Source organism: Ursus americanus, chromosome 5, assembly GCF_024610735.1.
Source record: "Ursus americanus isolate L20-20 chromosome 5, mUrsAme1.1.p, whole genome shotgun sequence".
In the NCBI taxonomy this organism is placed as follows: domain Eukaryota; kingdom Metazoa; phylum Chordata; class Mammalia; order Carnivora; family Ursidae; genus Ursus; species Ursus americanus.
In genome coordinates, this window is record NC_142131.1 from 52,411,708 (window position 1) to 52,431,357 (window position 19,650).

General features: G+C 40.7%; 2 protein-coding genes across 2 annotated transcripts; one reads left to right on the forward strand and one right to left on the reverse strand.

Annotated features, from left to right (window-relative positions):
* Nucleotides 1-481: 481 nt before the first annotated feature.
* LOC123790230 (protocadherin gamma-A1-like) lies at nt 482-14,449 on the reverse strand. Its single transcript, XM_045794449.2, has 3 exons — nt 14,115-14,449; nt 10,996-11,081; nt 482-7,467 (listed from the first exon to the last, which is right to left on the reverse strand). The coding sequence occupies exon 3, from the start codon at nt 4,820-4,822 to the stop codon at nt 2,303-2,305; it is 2,520 nt and encodes an 839-aa protein (XP_045650405.2). The 5' UTR covers nt 4,823-7,467; nt 10,996-11,081; nt 14,115-14,449; the 3' UTR covers nt 482-2,302.
* A 44-nt stretch (nt 14,450-14,493) lies between these two features.
* On the forward strand, nt 14,494-16,777 carry TAF7 (TATA-box binding protein associated factor 7). The gene has a single exon (XM_045794450.2). The coding sequence runs from the start codon at nt 15,205-15,207 to the stop codon at nt 16,252-16,254; it is 1,050 nt and encodes a 349-aa protein (XP_045650406.1). The 5' UTR covers nt 14,494-15,204; the 3' UTR covers nt 16,255-16,777.
* Nucleotides 16,778-19,650: the final 2,873 nt, after the last annotated feature.

A 19,650-nucleotide genomic window follows, 5' to 3' on the forward strand; every position in this document is an offset into this window, starting at 1 on the left:
GGTTTTTTGTAATTATGATCAGTTCATTAAAAAAATCACCATTAATGTTTGTTGTTTTAAACATGCTTTGCTATTATATTAAAATTGACATGACTGCTTTCCTTTGTGTGTGTACATATATATTTTTATTTTCAATATTTTGGTGTAATTTTGTTTTAAATGTGTATCTTGTCGGCAGACTACAGATGGATTTTAAAGATCATCCAACTTGCGGGGGCACCTAGGTGGCGCAGTCGTTAAGCATCTGCCTTCGGCTCAGGGCATGATCCCGGCGTTCTGGGATCGAGCCCCACATCAGGCTCCTCCACTGGGAGCCTGCTTCCTCTCCCACTCCCCCTGCTGGTGTTCCCTCTCTCGCTGGCTGTCTCTCTCTGTCAAATAAATAAATAAAATCTTTAAAATAAAAAAAAAAAGATCATCCAACTTGGTAATCTCTGTATTTTAATAGGTAAACTTAGCTCATTTATATGCACATAAAAGCAAAATTTTAAAATAATGGGAGCTGAGAAAATCCAGAATTGAAATAACTGATGTTACTTTTTAAAAAGATTTATTTATTTGAGAGAGAGAGAAAGCGCATGCACATGGGAGAGGGGGAGAGAGAATCCTCAAGCAGACTCCCCGCTGAGAATGGAGCTCACCAGAGGGATCCATCCCAGGACCCCAAGGTCATGACCTGAGCTGAAACCAAGAGTAGGACGCTTAACCAACTGAGCCACCCATGTGACCCATGAAATAACTTATACTATTGAGCGTGTACTCCAAACAGAAAATAAAAATAAAAATCAACACTTAGACATACAGCAAGGATGAGAGAAAATTTTTAAAAACCCATCAGACAGAAAACAGAGATACCTTAAAGATAATGACAATTTGTTGAAAGTATCTCATTAGCAACAATAATTCTAGAAGACAATATTTCAACATTTTGGTTTATACATTTAAGTGGAAGAGTTTCTTAATTGCGCTCTCTCTTCTACCTTCTCTCCCACTTTCCCTCCCTCCTGGGTTCAGGGTTTTGTCTATTATGGTTTTGAGGTTGTTTTTATTCCAGGTCCCAGGCCATAAGGAGGTCTTTAATGGTGTGCAGTAGTAATACTGTGAATATTACAGCTCATGTCTAAGAGACTTAGAGTTCATTTTCTGAAGCCAGCATCTGTACTCATTTCTCTCCTTTGGTCTGCAGGTTGCAAAAAGTCATGACCACAGGAATTGGTAGGCAGCATTTTCAGGCAATTTCTCCCCGTTTTAACTAGCTGAGGGGCCGAACTGCTTACTTGGGATTCAAGGAGTAAGTCTGTAGTAGGTCTGGCTCAGGTTCCTTATTTAGCCTGAAGCACTTTGTTCCTGTTACAGTGCTGGAACAATCTCTTGACCTTCTATGCCTGCATCTAAGCCAAGACTAGAATTCCCACAGCTTTAGCCTGGCTCACCACTTTCTGTTCCGTCTTTGGCCCATGTATATATTTATCTTTTATTTGTGCCTTACCATGCTTTTGCTTTCTTCTTTTTATAGTTTGTATATCTCTTTAATTTATTGGAGCAGAGTAAGTTTATCAAAGCATGGACTTGCTCCCTTATGATACGTTTCTTGAGAAGAGTTCACACACACATTAAAATGGAATATATACTTGGTTTTTGTTAGTTGCTTCCATTATAGGCATAATATACAAGTCAGGAGGCTTTGAAACTACTCAAGTTGCATAGTAAATTTTCTGTCATTCACTTTATTACCTCATTTCATAAGTTTCTTAAACATCTAATGTATTCTCCAGAATACATAAAATATCTCAAAATAAAAGATGAAACAAAGGGCTAAGATATTCAACAAAAAATTCACAACCTATATATATTCCTATAATTTAATCCTAACACAAGTAAAAATACTACTTTAGACAATCTTTACTTCTCCAGATGTCCCCAAATAAAACAGGCCTTCCCAGATGACATTTATTTAAATTTAGGGATAAATCAGTATTTAGAACTGGAAGAAATTTGAAAACATTATTAGTCACATAAATATTGGTGGATATTTTCTAGTCAAAGATTATCCCTGCCAGATAAAAGAACGGTAAAACAAGAAAAATTATTTGGCCAGAGGAAAGCAAGAAAATATTAGAAGTCATATTTTCTTGTTTCGGATGCAGAGCTCTTTCCACAACCAAGATAGCACTTCACACATACTCTTCATCTCAACCACCTACATTATAGTTATGTACAATCGCCTTTTCTATGAAAATGCAATTATAATTATACCTGGATATAAACATTTAATAATTTCCCACAATCTGTAAATAGAAATCTACAAAAATATGTGGGAAATAGAACTGTTAGTAGTCAAGAATGACAGCAAGTAAATGCAGTAATTCTCTTTACCTAGATAAATTTTCAAAAAGTTTACCTGAGAAAATGTTTCCTTTTTGTCTTCAAGTAAATCCTGAGTTATCAGAAGAGGCTCGCTTTTCCCACAGCTCTCCTGGCTGATGAGCGTGTCCGCATAGTTGGGCTGGGGGAAGATCACGTGACTCTCCCGCGAGTCCGCGGTCAGCGAGACCTCGTGAGAATAGGTCTGCAGGAAAGCCCGCACCCCGTCCACGCCCACAAAGTGCGAGGCCGGCACGCCCACCAGCCCGCCTCCTGAAGCCTGGAGCAGGCGCGACGCGTGCCAGCGCCTCAGCCTGAGCGCCAGCAGCACGATGACAAAGGCGAGGAAGACGCAGGACACTGCGGCCACCGCCACCACCAGGTAGAGCGTGAGGTCCGAATCGTCTGGGTCGCCGGGGGTCCTGATGCTGCCCAGATCGGCCAGGACGTCCGGGATGCTGTCGGCCACGGCCACGGTGAGCGTGACGGTGGCCGAGAGAGGGGGCTGGCCGTGGTCCTGCACCGCCACCACCAGGCTCTGCTTGAGCGCGTCTCTGTCCAGCAGGGCCCGCGCCGTGCGCACCTCGCCCGTGTGCAGCCCCACCGCGAAGAGCCCTGGCTCGCTGGCCTTGAGCAGGCGGTAGGATAGCCAGGCGTTCTGGCCCGAGTCTCTGTCCACCGCCACCACCTTGGTGACCAGGTAGCCGGGCTCTGCGGATCGGGGTGCCAGCTCCACGCCGGTGGAACCGTCGGTGGGCAGGGCGGGGTACAGGACTTCCGGCGCATTGTCATTCTGGTCCAGCACAAACAGGCTCAGCGACACATTGCTGCTAAGTGGAGGGTCCCCGCTGTCACACGCCATCACTCTCAGTTGAAGGTCCTGTAACTGTTCATAGTCGAAGGATTGCAGGGCATATAAGACACCAGTGTCTGAGTTGATGGAAACATACGAGGTCAGACGTGCCCCCTGGATGGTGTCCTCCACCAAGGAGTAAGTGACTTGTGCATTCTCATTGCTGTCTGCATCATGGGCTGTTGCAGAGAAGAGGGAGGCACCTCGGGGATTGTTTTCTGGAATGAAAGTAGAGTAGGAGTCCTGGGGGAAAACAGGAGGGTTGTCGTTGATATCTGTCACTTGCAGTGAAATGTGGGTTTCAGTAGATAGAGCTGGAATTCCCTGATCTGTTGCTGTTACTGTGATGTTGTACCTGGAGGTAAGTTCTCTGTCCAGTGTTCTTTCTGTCACTAAATGGTAATAATTATCATCCAGCTTTTCTAATTTAAAGGGTAGATTTCCAGGAATGGAACATGTAGTTTCACCATTGCCTCCAGAGTCCTGGTCATGCACACTGATAAGAGCAATTATAGCTCCAGGAGGAAAGTTTTCTGGGACTGAAGTGGTGACAGAGGTCATGGTCACCTCTGGGGCATTATCATTTATGTCCAGAACTTTGACCAACACCTTAGCTCTGGCCATGAGGCCTGCACCATCCTGAGCCTGAATTTCCATTGAATAAATTTTGTATTCTTCAAAATCCAAGGCTTCTTTATTTGATATTTCTCCGGTGTAAGAATCCAGCTGAAATATCTGGGCTATTTTGTGGTCTATATTGTGAAATGAGTATGTTACTTCCCCATTGACTCCTTCATCTGGGTCAGTAGCTTTTACTGTAAGCAGCCGAGTGCCCAGTGGCACATTCTCTGGGACACTCATGTGGTACTGTGCTTGAGTAAATGCTGGAGGGTTGTCATTTGCATCTACCACCTGAACATGAATGCGGAGGGTTCCTGAACGGACTGGGTTGCCCCCATCAGAGGCTGTGAGGAGGAGGTGGTGCACAGCTTCTTCTTCCCTATCCAGGGGACTCTGCAGCACCATCTCTGGGTGTTGGGATCCATCAACTTCCTGTTGCACATCCAAGGAGAAATGAGGATTGGAGCTGAGCTGGTAGTTCTGTAGTGAATTCATACCCACATCAAGGTCTTGCCCCAAAGGTAGAGGGATCCTGGTACCCGGAATAGTTATTTCATTCATTTTAAATTCCACTTCTTCTAACTTAAATTGGGGAGTGTTGTCATTAATATCAATTATTTCCACTTCAACAGGGAAAAGCTTCATTTTATCCTCTACCAAGATGTTAAAACTCACCAGACACTGCACACTTTGAGCACAGAGCTCCTCCCGGTCTATTCTGCCCGCTGTGACCAAGCTGCCACTTCGAGGGTTGAGAGCAAAAAGCTGCATCCTACCTCTGGAGACGATGCGAACTCTGCGCTCTGTGAGCTCCTGAGGTTGTAGCCCCAGGTCTTCAGCGATATTGCCCACGAAGAAAGCTTTGTCTGTCTCTTCTGGCACCGTGTATCGGATCTTACCGGCCCAAGATTCCAATGACAGCCCCAGAAAAAGGCACAGCAGGAACAGCTCGCTGCGGCTGAGCTGCTTCCCCCGAATCACCATTGCTCTCTCGCTTCGTAGTTTACTCCCAGTCCGGTACCAAGAGTATGGTTTCTCTGTTCTTCTAAGCCTAAATTAACCGAATTTTCAGGAGATTTCAGAGCGGAAAGTGGTTCAGAAGTGGGGTGTGGGAAGCTTCAGGGAGACTGTTTTCAATCTGGCGGTGATGGAGGTTCTAGGAAGCTTTTTTTCTTTTTTCCTTTGGGGTGTGTGCGCGCACGCGCTGCCCGTATCTCCCAGACTGGTGAACAGCGGCGCCCAGAGTCCTCACCAGTTACTACACTCCTAGATAATACTGAAACTTACCCTTCTCGTTAACCTCATCTATCTTTCCTTAACTCTTAGTTTATTGTCAAGGAAGTAGTTATTCATTCTACAACATATGCATGAAAATGAGAAACTACTATGTTTATTTAATTAATCATATCTGTTACTAAATTGCAATATACAGTAGAATCTCAGTATACCTAAGCTATCTGCTTTCCCTGTTTGCTATTCAGGTAATAGCATCACAGGGGACAAAAATCATACCTCCACTTCTGTAGTATATCTTGACCACTTGACAGCTTCTCAGGCCACACAGAAGAGCAACTGCCCTTTGACTGGAGAATGAAAAAAACTAGGGGATAAATAAACTTTTAGAATGTAAGCTAGACTTTTAAAAATTGGACTGTCCATTTTCTGTCCATTATGCTTTGAATATTTATCAGAAACCTTTGAATTTTGAAGGATGTGTCTTATCCATAGTCTTATTTTTCCTCTTTTCTGAAGTGTCTATGTATTATGTGGATTTTAAAAAAAGACCTTTAATTCACTCAAAGGTAATATATTTTGAATAGAATAACACTGGGCTCTTGGAATTTCACTGGGAAATGTTATATGAGCTTCTAATTTAGACTTCAAATTTAAGAGACACAAGAGGTAGTGATATTCTTCTTCACAACTGAAAAGGAAATGGCCACATCTTTATTTTTAGACAAGCCATTAAAATAATATGCATTCTCCTATAATCATACTATTTCCCCCAAGAGAAACTGGTTTTCCTAAATAGCAAGAGTTTTAAACTAGATTGCCTTCCTTCTTTTACTCATTGCAAAATTAGGAAAAGTTTACTAACTAAAATGTCTGAGGCTTTGAGTGATTTATCTTTACCCAAAAGTTAGGGAAGAATGTTCTCTGCATTCCAGAGATTGGCATTTCAGGAACAAATTGGGCCAGATACTGGCATTCAACCTGTGGACATGACTGAGAAAGGTCCAGAAAATAAGGAAATACAGGAAACAAAGGTCACAAGAATAGTTCTTGGAAAGAGAATATCCATTCCTGTGTAACCAAATCTATGATTTCTCAGTGTCTCAAAACAAGTATATGGAGTCCAAAGACAGAAACTTAAAGATTCAGCGAACCTCTTTAAATATTGCAAGGAAAGGACTTTTTAGCAGAAAATATCAGTTTTTAGAATGTACACTAATAGGCATAAACTTTTCACCAAAGGGACTCTCTGGGCAAATGAAAGAAATTAAAAAACACACAGAAACTAGAAAGTGAACTTGTAGAGCTTCTCCTCCTCCAACAACAGCAAAAACCAAGCAGAGTTGATTTATAACAGGATATTTACAAAATAAAAGTGTTAAAACTCACAGGTAAATATTTGAATCCAATGTAATATTGAAGGTTCCAGTGCAGGCACCACAGAGAATATCCAGTTAGAAGATGTTTCTTGAGTTAAGGAAATTAAGATTTTGCAGTATATGAAGCCACAAAAAGATTGTAGAAATAGGGTAAATCTCACTTGCTGAAGAAGCAGCAACTCCAAATCTAGGGTTGGACCAAAGACCGGACTGAAAGTAGGGCTGGAGGAGCCTCACAGGACCAGGATGATGGCCAGAGTCACTGCGAGGAGAAAAGCACAGTTACAAAGGACAAGGCCACAACTAGGTAAAATTGTAGCTCCGTCTGTCTGGCAGCACGCACCAGGCCATTGCTGAGTTCTGGCAGCAACTCCTCTAAACTGTAGGCAAAGACTGGCTGTAGCATGATGACTGTTGGTATTGTGTGCAGTGACCAGCGTCTCTGCTGCCCACAGGACCACAGTGCTGATCTCACTTGTGCCTCCCTAGGCTGAAGAATCATATTAGCTGGTCTGAAGCATGTAATAGGGTAGCCAGGCAAAGCTCTTCAGATGACGTCCACCTTGGTGACCAGGTAGCCAGTTGCACTGTGCGTGGTGTCACATCAAAGAGGGCATGACTTCTGGCTGCAGCTCCTGGCACAGTGCTGCCTGTGCATTTTCGTTGGGGTGGTCCACCATCACGAGGAGCCTGCAGTGAACATCATCGTGCTCTGCACTTACTGACACGCTGGATGACGACGCACACAGTGCTGGGTTGCTGGTCAGGAAGAAATAGGCACATAGGCCCCATGTCTGGGAACAAGCACTAAAGTGTGCGATGGAGGCTTTGAGCAGGTGTTCCCATTCTCTTGGACCATAGAATAGGTCTGCTGGAGAACAAGAGCATTTTTCTTGATGGGGTGATATGCAGGGTGATGCTTGTGCTGGAGGAGAGGGACAGCTTGTCCTTGGTGGCTCTGGTGGTGACATTGTACTTCACGTACTGCTCCCAGTTTAGAATTCCTTCTGCCTGTAACTTAGAAAGAGTTACATAGTAATTCTCATAGGTGAATTGTTTGTATGTTTATTACTTCCTATAGTATCTTTTATCTCTCCATTATTTTGGCTTGGGCAACCACAGTTCTTGCCTTGACTAGACACCCAGCTGAAAGTCGTCTGCACAGCCTTATAGTACTCAACCTCCATTTCAATCAGGATTCTGAAATGGGCACTTAAACTGTCTCTTCTCCTGAATGATGCAACTATCACGTTCCAAAAGGAAGATGGTACTGTTGTTACTGGATGGTAGATATTTGCTGTATGCCCTGTGAGACTGTGTAGTAAGCGTAGGGGAACTCTATCTTAATGGTGTCATCTAGGTCAGTGGGGAACCACCTGAAGAATGCAGAGGATGTGGTAGAGGGCAGCTTTTCCTGCAGGCAGACTCTGCTGTGCTCCTTGTGGCTCCGAATGGGAGGCTGGCATTAGCATCTATCTCCTCTATCTTGCCATGAGCTGTTTCTACCGCTCCCCACCACGAGGTGGGGGCAGCTCTGCTCCTTTGGTCTATTCCTGCCCTAGTCATCCTTTTATTTGTGGGGACTAGGGAGATGGCTATTGAAATTAATGTGATAAATTCATAGAGAATTACTTGCAGGATCCAAACATACTGGGGTTTAAGATTGAACCATGCTAGTATTAAGATGTTTCCCACAATTTTCAAAACAAAATGTCTGTATTAAAAGCCATAAATTATTTATATCCAGGGAGAATACATTTATATGAAAAGCATTTATGGAATTTCCAGGGAGGGTTTCAGACTTAAGAGCCTAAAGACTTCCTTTAGCATATCTGCTAGATCTAGCCTGTCATTGTCGAGTTCTTCTCTGCTGTCCTCGCTGGCAGTAAAGAGAGGCTTCCCAGCACTCACCTGCAGTTCCAATCACCGACATGCACATCTTTGCCTAGATTCTCCACTTTTAAACCAATGGCTTTTCTTCTGGAATCTCGCAGCGCATTCTGATATGTAGCTTACTAGGCTGAACAAAGACTTCAATAAGGGAAACCGCTTCCTACCCATGGTGCGCCTTCCCTGAGGGGGTCTTCTTATCTCTTCTTGATGCTGCTTCTCAGATCTTAATACACCTTGCCATGGTGGCTCCTAGATTACAAAGGTGCGCTGGAGAGAAAACGCAGCACTTCACTCTGGGTCATTAAACATCCTTGGCATTCCTGATCCAGATGTTTGGAAAAGATGGTGGGAGAGAAGGCGTTTGGAATCCACTCCAGATGTATTTCACAAGTCGGCGGGGATCACTGGGTCAGAATGCCAATGGATTGCTTTGTTTCACTCTAGCCACGGATTGGGAGATAGCGGCACCCAGAGGCCTGGTACTATATCTACTGCATGTTATTTCTCAGGAGACTGTATTTGCTTTATTTCCAGGACTTATTTTAGACAAAGCCTGCAAGTCATTATTTATTTTTGACAAAATATTAAAAAATGGACTTTTCACAAAATGTAAACCAAGCACTTTTATTAAAATTCATCAACTTAAAATAATTCATACAGAATTTTCACTCTTGGTATTTCCTTTTGAGGACGATACACTACTGAAGCTTTTCCTTAAAAAAATTTTTGCTCAAGAAATTATCCATTGTAAAAAGAATTTTTCATTACAAAAAGACATTCTCACTGTAAGTTCTATAATAAAATTTTTTCTACTATACAAAAGTAGAAAATATTGATAAAAATTTAAAATCACCAGTAATTATATAATTATTATATCATATTTGATGACTACTCATAATTTGTTAAGTACATAATACTTTTTTCTTTTTTATTGTGGTAATATACACATAACATAAAATTTAATATTTTAAGCACTTTTTAAACAATTTTAAGTGCACAGTTCAGTGGATTAAAATACATTCATAATGTTGTGCAACCATTACTAGCATCCATCTCCAGAAGCCTTTCCATCTTGTAAAACTGAAACCCATACCCATTACCACTAACTCTTCATTCTCCCCTCTCTCCAGCCCCTGGCAAACACCATCTATTTTCTATGATTTTGGCTACTCTAAATACCTCATACAAGTGGAATCAAGCAGTATTTATCGTTTTATGACTGGTGTATTTCCATAGCATAGTATCCTTAAAGTGAATCTGTGCTGTAGCGTTATGTCAAAATTTCCTTCCTTTTTAATGCTGAACAATATTCCACTGCATGTACAGACCACATTTTGCTTATCCATTCATCTGTTGATGGACACTGGGTTACTTCTAAATTTTAGCTACTATGAATAATATTGCTATGAGGATGGGTGTACGAATGTCTCTTTTGAGACTCTGCTTTCAATTCTTTTGGGTATATGCCGAGAAGTGGAATTGCTGGATCATGTGGTAATTCTATTTTTAATTTTTTGAGGAAATTCCACACTGTTTTCCACAGTGACTGTGCCAATTGACATTCCCACCAACAATGCATAAAGGTTTCAAATATTTCACATCCCTGTCAACATTTATATATATTTTTATAGTAGCCATCCTAATTGGTATAAGGTGGTATGTCATTGTTTTGATTTGCATTTCCCTAACAATTAGTGATGTTGAGCATCTTTTCGTGTCCTTATTGTCCACTTGTATCTTTTTTGGAATTACACATATACCATTATAACCTCCCCCCCCCAAATAATCAGCTCTTTCATTGATACTACTGGTAGCTTATATAGACTGGTATTTGTGTCCCCTTAAAATTCTTGTGTTGAAACCCAATCCCCAGTGTGATGGTATTTGGAGGTAGGGCTTTGGGGAGGTGATTAGGTCATGAGGGTGCAGTCCTCATGAATGGCATTAGTGCTTTGTAAAAGAGGCTGCAGAAAACCCCCTCACCCCTTCCGCCATGTGAGGTTACAGTAAAAAGACTGTTCACGAACCCAGAAGCTTGCCCTCACCCAAACACCAGATCTGCTGGCACCTTTATCTCCAACTTCTCAGGCCCCAGAACTAAGAAATAAATTTCTGTTGTTTAGAAACTACTCAGTTTATGGTATTTTGTTACAGTAGCTCAAATGGACTAAAACAGTTATCCATGCCTTTTGCTCTCTTCTGACATTTTCTTTTTTAGTTTAGAGGCCCATCCTCTGAAATGGGAAGCTAAACCTATTCATAATTGTAATAGGTTCTGATAGATCTAAGCCAATAATGATAGTCTCATTTCTCTTGTCAGTGTTTACTTAGGAATACAAACTTAATGACTCAACCATGTATTATTTTGAGCCAGATACCTCTTTGTTGTGGGGAAGAAGGCTGTTCTGTGTACTGTAGGATACTTAGCAGCATTCCTGGCCTCTACACACTAGACCCACTACCATAGTTGTGACAATCAAAAATGTCTCCAGACATTACCAAATGTCACCTCCTCCCCACCATACTGAAAATGGTATGGCTCAGGGTATTCTCCTGGTGACTATTATTGTGCCAGGGATAGGTACATGACCCAAATTGGTCCAATCAGCTTGAAAGATGAACTTTGGTTGGGGAGGCACTCTCTGAACTTACCACAGACAAGGAAGGAAGTTCCCTGGTTACTGCTGGCAGATTTCTTGTGACCGCAGACTTTAGAAGTTTACAAGATGAGGGCAAAGCTGCAAGAATAACAGAAAAAGTATAAATAAATGATCGTTCTCCAAAATTAGGAAGAGAAAAACAATTTGTGCCAGGTCATGATTCTATCATGCCTAGAAGGAGCCATACTTGAATGACACTGTCCAATACAGTAACCACCAGTTACATGTGGCCCCTGGGCATTTGAAATATGGCTAGTCCAAATTGAGACGTGCTGTAAGTGTAAAATACGCACCAGGTTTTGAAGATTTAGTACAAAATAAGAATGTAAAATATATCATTAATAACTACTACATTGATTATATGTGGAAATGATAGTTTGGATTAAGGTAAATAAAATTATTGAAATTAATTTCATATTTATTTTTACCACTTTAATGTGTTTACTAGATAATTTAAGATCACATCAGTGGCTTTAATCTGTGGCTCACAATATATTTCTATTGGACAGAACTGCTCTAGACTATCTGGTTTTTAAAATATTAGTTTTTCTAATTGTTTAAATCAGTATAAATTAGGTTGGTCTTTTTTTCTATAGAAAACATCCTGCTTGGGGTGCCTCGGTGGCTCAGTTGGTTAAGCGTCTGCCTTTAGCTCAGGTCATGATTCTGGGACCCTGACATTGAGCCCTGCATCGGGCTCCCTCCCCCTCCCCCAGCTCATGCTTGCTCTCTATCTCTCTTTCTCTCAAATAAATAAATAAAATCTTAAAAAAACATTCTACTTGATACAGGAGACTGCTACATTTTAGCTAATCTGGGTTTTTTTTTAAGATTTCATTTTTTTGTTTTGTTTTACTTATTTAAGTAATCTCTCTCTATACCCAGTGTGGGGCTCAAACTCATGACCCTGAGATCAAGAGTTGGATGCTCCTCCAACTGAACCAGCCAGGAGCCCCTTTAAGATTTTATTTTTAAGTAATCTCCTTACACAACATGGGACTCAAACTTAAAACCCCAAAATCAAGAGTCACATGCCGTACCTGAGCCAGGGAGGCACCCCTGATAACCTGTTTTTTACTGTTTATATAATGATATACCAGTATGTAAGCGTACTTTTTTTGGGTGTCTGCAATTTCCTCACCCCTATAATTTTTGATCTCTAAAATATAAACAGGGCTACTTCTACCATTCATAATTTTTTAATCTTCACAATATAAGAAACTTAAAAGTTTATTAAAAGTGTATTAAAGGGAATTTTCAAACATACAGCATTAGCCTGATTGTGATACTCCTTTATTATAGGAAGCAAGTCTTTGGAGGACTTATCTCACTGGGGAATTTTTTGCTCTCCCTAAATCTTTGTTTTGCTAGTATCACAGGTATTTCATGGAACAACCAGAGAAGTATAATTCCTTCGTCAATTTATAGTGTTTCTGTATGCCTAATGGACTTGATTTTTAAAAAAACATGGATTTACCAACAGACATTAGGGTGACGGGTGATGTGGTAGGATCAATGTAATTTTCCCTCAGAAAAACAGCATCTACAAAATATGTTAAGTTCAAAAGCAGAAAATATGTTTCAGGATTGAAGGAGGTAGTTACTTTAGGGGAAACCAGTTAATCCTTTTAATTATCTCTCACAATATTCCATTTAAAGGTTAGTAACCAAACTATATCATAATTTTGGCAGATTAGAATTACATAGAATTTATCTTAAGTTACTTTCTGTGACAAGGATATTTGAGCATCATAAAACCCAGGCAATTAAAAAGCAAAGCAATATTTGGATTATTTTCATTTACAGGCATATCCTTACATTTTATATGGTTAAATAAAGTACTATGCAGAGGCCAGCAGATATCCTTTTATATGTATGAAATAAGTAAAACCAGGTATAATTAAGGCACAGCACAGTGAAAAAAGTTCACCTTCAACAAGAGAAAATAGATGACCCTGGAAATTATAGTTAAATCAGCTAACACTTCTCAACATATTATAGAACAAAGAAAACTAATGTAGTTATCCGGAAGAATGTAATTTCTCCCTCAAACTTAACAAAAAAACCCAAACTGGTGTCAGATCATTTTAATTTCCTCCCATGATACACTTACCACAGTCTACCTAAACCAAAGAAGACACATTCACACACACTTTTAGCAAACCTCCCCACTCACAATTGGCACTGCCCTTAGCTAGAGAGAAAACATATATAAAGTAAATCTATCTCATTTTAAGGTGACATAGAATGTAGCTTCTCTCACAAATTTTGGGAATTAGACTACATTTATGTCATATTTTATGTCATGAACCAACTGTTTCATTCAATTAGCAAATATTTTTTGTGTGTCTCCCAGGTTTTGGTACTAGACACTGGGACACAATAAACAGGGAAACCAAAAACTCTTCATTATCACAGAGCTTCCAATCTGGGGCAAGAGAGATAGTGCCTAAACAAATAAAGCGAATTTTGAAAGTATTAATCACATTTTAGGAGAGTTCTCTTAAATTTATATGCAGTTCACATTTTAGAAGATAGAAATAAAATATTAATGACCCTGATGCTTTACCAAACTGATCCTATTAAAAAATGAATGGAAATGAATAGGTGCAAGTGGAAACTGTTACATACTTAGGACTAAATACCACAAAACATGCAAATGAATACCTCACTACCCATAGAAGAGACAATCATTAAACAGTTTCAAAATGGTAGACGTGGAATGAAAAAAAATTCCTAACTTAAAAATTACAGGCAAAAGCGTGATAGGGGGTAATACTTCAATTTTATTCTACTTCAATCAGACCATTCATCGGACAACTGTCCTAAACGAGTATGTGCCTCCAGAAGAACACTCAACTTGTCTGTTTACATTTCTATCTACGTCAAATATATTAAAAAGAGGAATCACCCATGTTCCCTTGCGGTCCTTCAAAACAGAAACAGTCCCTAAGGTATGGGTCCCCTTAGGGCATTTTCATAATCAACAAAACATATACTTAGAATTATAGAGTGGTCAGCATGAACTTCTCACTCCACTGATTTGGGTACTTTACAATCCACTATATGGTTAACTATACTTTCTTGTATCTGCTCCAGATTTGGATATACCGTGGGGAGCATCCGAGATGTTTCCAAATGCAAAGACGCTTTCCGCACGGGTGCCCTATCTCCGGCAATCACTCAGAAGCCTAGGAGCTATCCGAACCCACGGCGACCGGTAAAAGTTCTGGCTTAGCGGAGCAGGAAAGGTGAACTCCGGTGTTCACGTCTTTCGTGCAAGCATTGCCTTTAAATATTTTCAAACCAATAGCTCTTTAAGAAACATTATCTTTTTCTCGCGTTAAGTCAAATTCACGCGAGAGGACAAGTCCCCGGATACCGTGATTGCGCCTGCGCGCGCTGGGACACCCCCGCACTTCCGCTTTACTCGTGCTGTCACTCATAGCCGCTTTTCCCGCCCGGCGGTGTGACGTAGTGCTTTCTTCTCCGCTGGGTCTGCAGTTCCGGAGTGAGAGCTGCGGAGCTGCGGAGTCTGGCGCTGCAAGCTGCGGATCTCGGCGAGATCTCGCACTGCCCGTCCTCGGCATTTCGTTGATAATCGGTAGCGGATCACTTTCCTAAGACCCGGGAAGAACAAAGGAATAAAGAAGGAGACGCTCGGCTCCCGGCCGCCTTGCTCGGAGTGGCTTTCTTTTCCGCTCGCTCTTGTTCGGAGAAGCTGGGTTTATAATCGTCACCGGATTGTAAGTACCCAAGGCGAAGAAAGCTCACTGAGTCCTGCTTTTTAAATACCTTTGTTCCGGGAGAGATTGTGGATTGGGAGTGTCTGCTGGGCCTTTCTTTTTGTGTCGAAAATCATTCCGCAGAAGCCGCCATTTGCTTTCCTGCTAGCTAGCTCCGTCTGCATTGTCCGGCAGCGGCATCTAGAGGTCGGAACTTGCATTGCAGCTAATAGATTTAAGTGGACCTAACTCATTAGTGTCCCTAACGACTGGTATTCAGTCACAACATATTTCTAAAGACTTGGGCCTTAATTCAAAACTAAGACAAAATAGACGCTTAGCTCCTGTTCTGCTTAAAGCCTTTTGTAATTAAGGATTTCATTTCGTAACAGACTGGTCTTTCTAACTGTTGGCAATAGCTGGAACTTTTAGAGCAACAAGTGGTTGTTAGAGAAGTGAGTCTCAAAGAAATAAAGATGAGTAAGAGCAAAGATGATGCTCCTCACGAGCTAGAGAGCCAGTTTATCTTACGGCTCCCTCCGGAATATGCCTCTACTGTGAGGCGGGCAGTACAGTCTGGTCATGTCAACCTGAAGGACAGACTGACAATTGAGTTACACCCTGATGGACGTCACGGAATCGTCAGAGTGGATCGGGTCCCACTGGCCTCAAAATTGGTAGATCTGCCGTGTGTTATGGAAAGCTTGAAAACCATTGATAAAAAAACGTTTTACAAGACAGCTGATATATGTCAGATGCTTGTCTCCACAGTTGATGGTGATCTCTATCCTCCTGTGGAGGAACCAGTTGCTACTACTGATCCCAAAGCAAGCAAGAAAAAGGATAAGGACAAAGAGAAAAAGTTTATATGGAACCATGGAATTACTCTGCCTCTAAAAAATGTCAGAAAGAGGAGGTTCCGGAAGACAGCAAAGAAGAAGTATATTGAATCTCCAGATGTGGAGAAGGAAGTGAAGCGGTTGCTGAGTACAGATGCTGAAGCTGTGAGTACTCGTTGGGAGATAATTGCTGAAGATGAAACAAAAGAAACAGAAAATCAAGGCCTTGATGTCTCTTCTCCAGGAATGTCTGGTCACAGGCAGGGCCATGACTCATTAGAGCATGATGAGCTTCGGGAGATATTCAATGACCTCAGCAGCAGCAGTGAAGATGAGGATGAGACTCAGCATCAAGATGAAGAAGATATAAACATCATCGACACTGAGGAAGATCTGGAAAGACAGCTACAGGACAAGCTGAATGAATCAGATGAACAGCACCAAGAAAATGAGGGAACCAATCAGCTGGTTATGGGAATTCAGAAACAGATTGATAATATGAAAGGCAAACTCCAAGAGACCCAGGATAGAGCAAAACGCCAGGAGGATCTCATTATGAAAGTGGAAAACCTGGCTCTCAAGAACAGGTTTCAGGCTGTGCTGGATGAACTCAAACAAAAGGAAGACCGAGAAAAGGAGCAGCTCAGTTCTTTGCAAGAAGAGCTAGAATCACTCCTAGAGAAGTGAGAAAGTGAGATGAGCTCTCATACTTAATTTCATTCCTTAGACTGCTCAGCATTGAAAGAAGAATTTTGGCTTCATCACCTGGACTAGATACAACTGTGCAGTAGTTCTCATTTTCTCCACTGTGTTCTACTGAATGTGTCTTACAAATATACATGTGAATTGCTATCTAATTTTCTGTTAGAACCACTTTGCTGTTTATCCTGTAGGAAGTAGGAATGTATAGACAGATAAGTGACTGTAGGAAAATTGTAGGATTAGTGGAATAAACAGTTCAACCTTAGTAATCACAGCTTCACCACAGGACTTCGCTGCTGTTTCTCCATTTGCTGCTGCTTCTCTGTGATGCCATCTGAGATCAGTAAGCAGAGTCTAGTGTGCAGGCAGTGAAGCTAGTTTACGTGTTTTCCCATGAAGTGGTAGCTATTTTCCCAGCTATTCAAAGCATTCTTATATATGTAGGGTTGCAAATCATTTCATAAAGCTGTTTTAACACAATAAATAAAAGCTACTAATTTTCACCTCATTATGTGTCTTGCTTTTTTAGGGGTAGTGGATATCAGATCCTCTTGTGAGGTGGTTTCTTGGGGTTTAATAACAGTGATTTGATCCTGTTTAAAGGGAAAGAAGCAGTTATGTTGGGTTTTAAGAAAACACAGTAGGGTCACAGAAATTGGGAAATGTCATATCTGTGCCTTAAGTTTCCAACCCACCTGATTCATTTGCAGGTTAAGAAATACTAGGTACAGAACCTACCTAAACTGTCCTAAGTTTTGTACATGAAGGTCTATACCTTTTTTTTTTTTTTAAGAACTACATTCATCTGGTTAATACAGTAGAAACAAAGGCTATCATATCAAGTACTATTCACTGAACCAACCCATTGGTTTGGATTGATTACATTTCTAAATATTTTCCACTTCAATTCCAGCCATTATTTAATAGTATTCTCAGAACTGAGGTGGTTATGTCCATGCCAGTTACTCAAAACTGTTCAAAAGGAAGTCATCGCTACAGTGGGATATTTCAAATTTTCTTTAACAATTTTCATATGTTCTTAAGATTCTAATCTAATGCCTTTCCACCTGAGCTATTTTTGAAAACTGAAAAAAATTACCAAATGCAGAGTTGCATGCAATTCACCTCTGACAGGTTGGGATTAAAGGTTGGTTTGAGAATTGGCCTCATGAAGCAAACATTAGTCCACCTTAATTTTGTATTTGACAGGAAATAGCAGTGGTGAAATTTTAAAATTGTACAGACCTCTCAAGTTTAAAATCATACATGCTAATGTTTGGAGATCTCACAAGACTTCATTTTTCTTTCACATTATTGGATCATTTCTCTTTTACCAAAATGTCAGACTACTAAGATTTCAGTACAGGACATGGAGGCTTCAGGTTTCTCTCAGTGTCAAAATTTTGGATTATCTCTTGATGTTTGCAAATTATTATAAAGAAGCAAGTTTTCTTTTCTTTTTTAAAAGATTTTATTTATTTATTCGACAGGATAGAAACAGCCAGCGAGAGAGGGAACACAAGCAGGGGGAGTGGGAGAGGAAGAAGCAGGCTCCCAGCGGAGGAGCCTGATGTGGGGCTCGATCCCATAACGCTGGGATCACGCCCTGAGCCGAAGGCAGACACTTAACAACTGTGCTACCCAGGCGCCCCCAAATCCTTATTTCTAAGCCTGATGCTTTCAGAGTTCAGATTTAGTATATTCTCCTGTGTACTGGAAACCCTTATAAGTATTCCTCAGGCAACTCAACTCCAAATGTTCAAAATGGAACTCCTCTCATTTCCTCCTCTTCCTTGAAAACCTGCTCTTCCTCATTTTATGACTAAGTGCAAATAAATGGCCCTACCACCCATCCCAGGTAATGAAGCTAGAAGCTTAAGCCATAACCTTTGACTACTCACCCTTGGACTACTGAGTCTCAGGACTAAGTTTTAAAAAGACACAAGATTATGCCCCGATTACCTTTCAGCCTCATCTCACCACATTCTCTCGCTTATTTTCAGTCCACATGTAGAAAGAACATTTTCCTCTTGATTTGGCCAAATTCTATTTAACCCTCAGTTCTCAAACTAAGTATCACTAACTCCAGCAAGGCTTTCTTGATCTCCATCTAGAGCAACTCAATTATGTCTTCGCTTCTAGGCTCTGTTTCCCTTTTATTCCACAAATACTTATTGTGCCATACAGTACCCAACACTGGATAAGAAGTACTGAACTAAAACATTTAGTTTCTATTCTAATCTCATGTACTCTAGTGGATGCTAGGGATAGTGTTTTGGTTTGTTGTTTTTTTTAAGATTTTATTTATTTGACATAGCGACAGCACAAGCAGGGGGAGAGGGAGAAGAAGCTTCCTGGTGAGCAGGGAGCCCAGCGCAGGGCTGGATCCAGGATCGTGACCTGAGATGAAGGCAGGTGCTTAACTGAAAGAGCCACCAGGCACCCCTGCTGGGATAAATAGTCTATGCATTTATCATACAAAAGTGGAAATTACCTATGGCTCACCCCCCACTAAGCTGTAAATTCACCAGGAATAGGCAATTTGGCTTGTTAGTCACTGTAAACTTACTAAAGAATAGTAAAGAGATTAAAATCTCAAGGTCAAGAGATGTAGTGCCTGGGTTGGTATGCTAGCTGAATGACCTAGTAGTTGTGTGCTCTTGGGCAAGTAACGTAAATCTGTTTTCCTTGGTGTTCTCATCATCAAGATGAAGGTGATAACACTTGTACCTCACAGGACTGTTGAGTTGTTGGCTCTTAGCTATTGAGTTGACACAAATAAAGGACTTAGAACAATGCCTGAAATTTAGTAAATTAACAATAAAAGCAGGATACCTGCGTTATTAACAACAAAAGCAAACTACTAGTGTCTGAACATAACAGGGACTAAATAATTACTTGAATTAAAAAATTATCAACAATAAAAGTATAAAGAAAGCTATTTTTTGTAAATGTTTATTTTTCATATAAAAGAACACAAAATTTTACATCAGTTTAATGGAAACCCTAAAATACATAGAAAAGATATAAAAATAATTATCAAAAATAGTCAACGAGGCAAAGCAATACTAAGAGTGAAATCTTATATCCTAAAATATGTATGTAGCTATATATGCTATTTTAAAAATCAAGGCAGAAACAAAAGGGGTGCTACACCTCTAAATTTATGCATCCCAGTTTTCCAGTTTAACTCTAAAATTAACCTGGAGATCTGTCAAGAAAGATACATGAAAAAAAATGGGGAAAGTGTCTAACTCAACTGATGGGACAAAGAAAATAATCATTAGTAAGTAACTGCAAATAAATGCCCAACCAAGACAAAAAAAGCACGACACCTCTTATGGGAAAAGGCTGAAATGGGGTAGAGAGGAAAACAATGAG

Bases quoted from the DNA above. Each gene is read 5' to 3' on its own strand.
- LOC123790230 (XM_045794449.2), bottom strand. From the start codon at position 4,822: ATGGTGATTCGGGGGAAGCAGCTCAGCCGCAGCGAGCTGTTCCTGCTG.
- TAF7 (XM_045794450.2), top strand. From the start codon at position 15,205: ATGAGTAAGAGCAAAGATGATGCTCCTCACGAGCTAGAGAGCCAGTTT.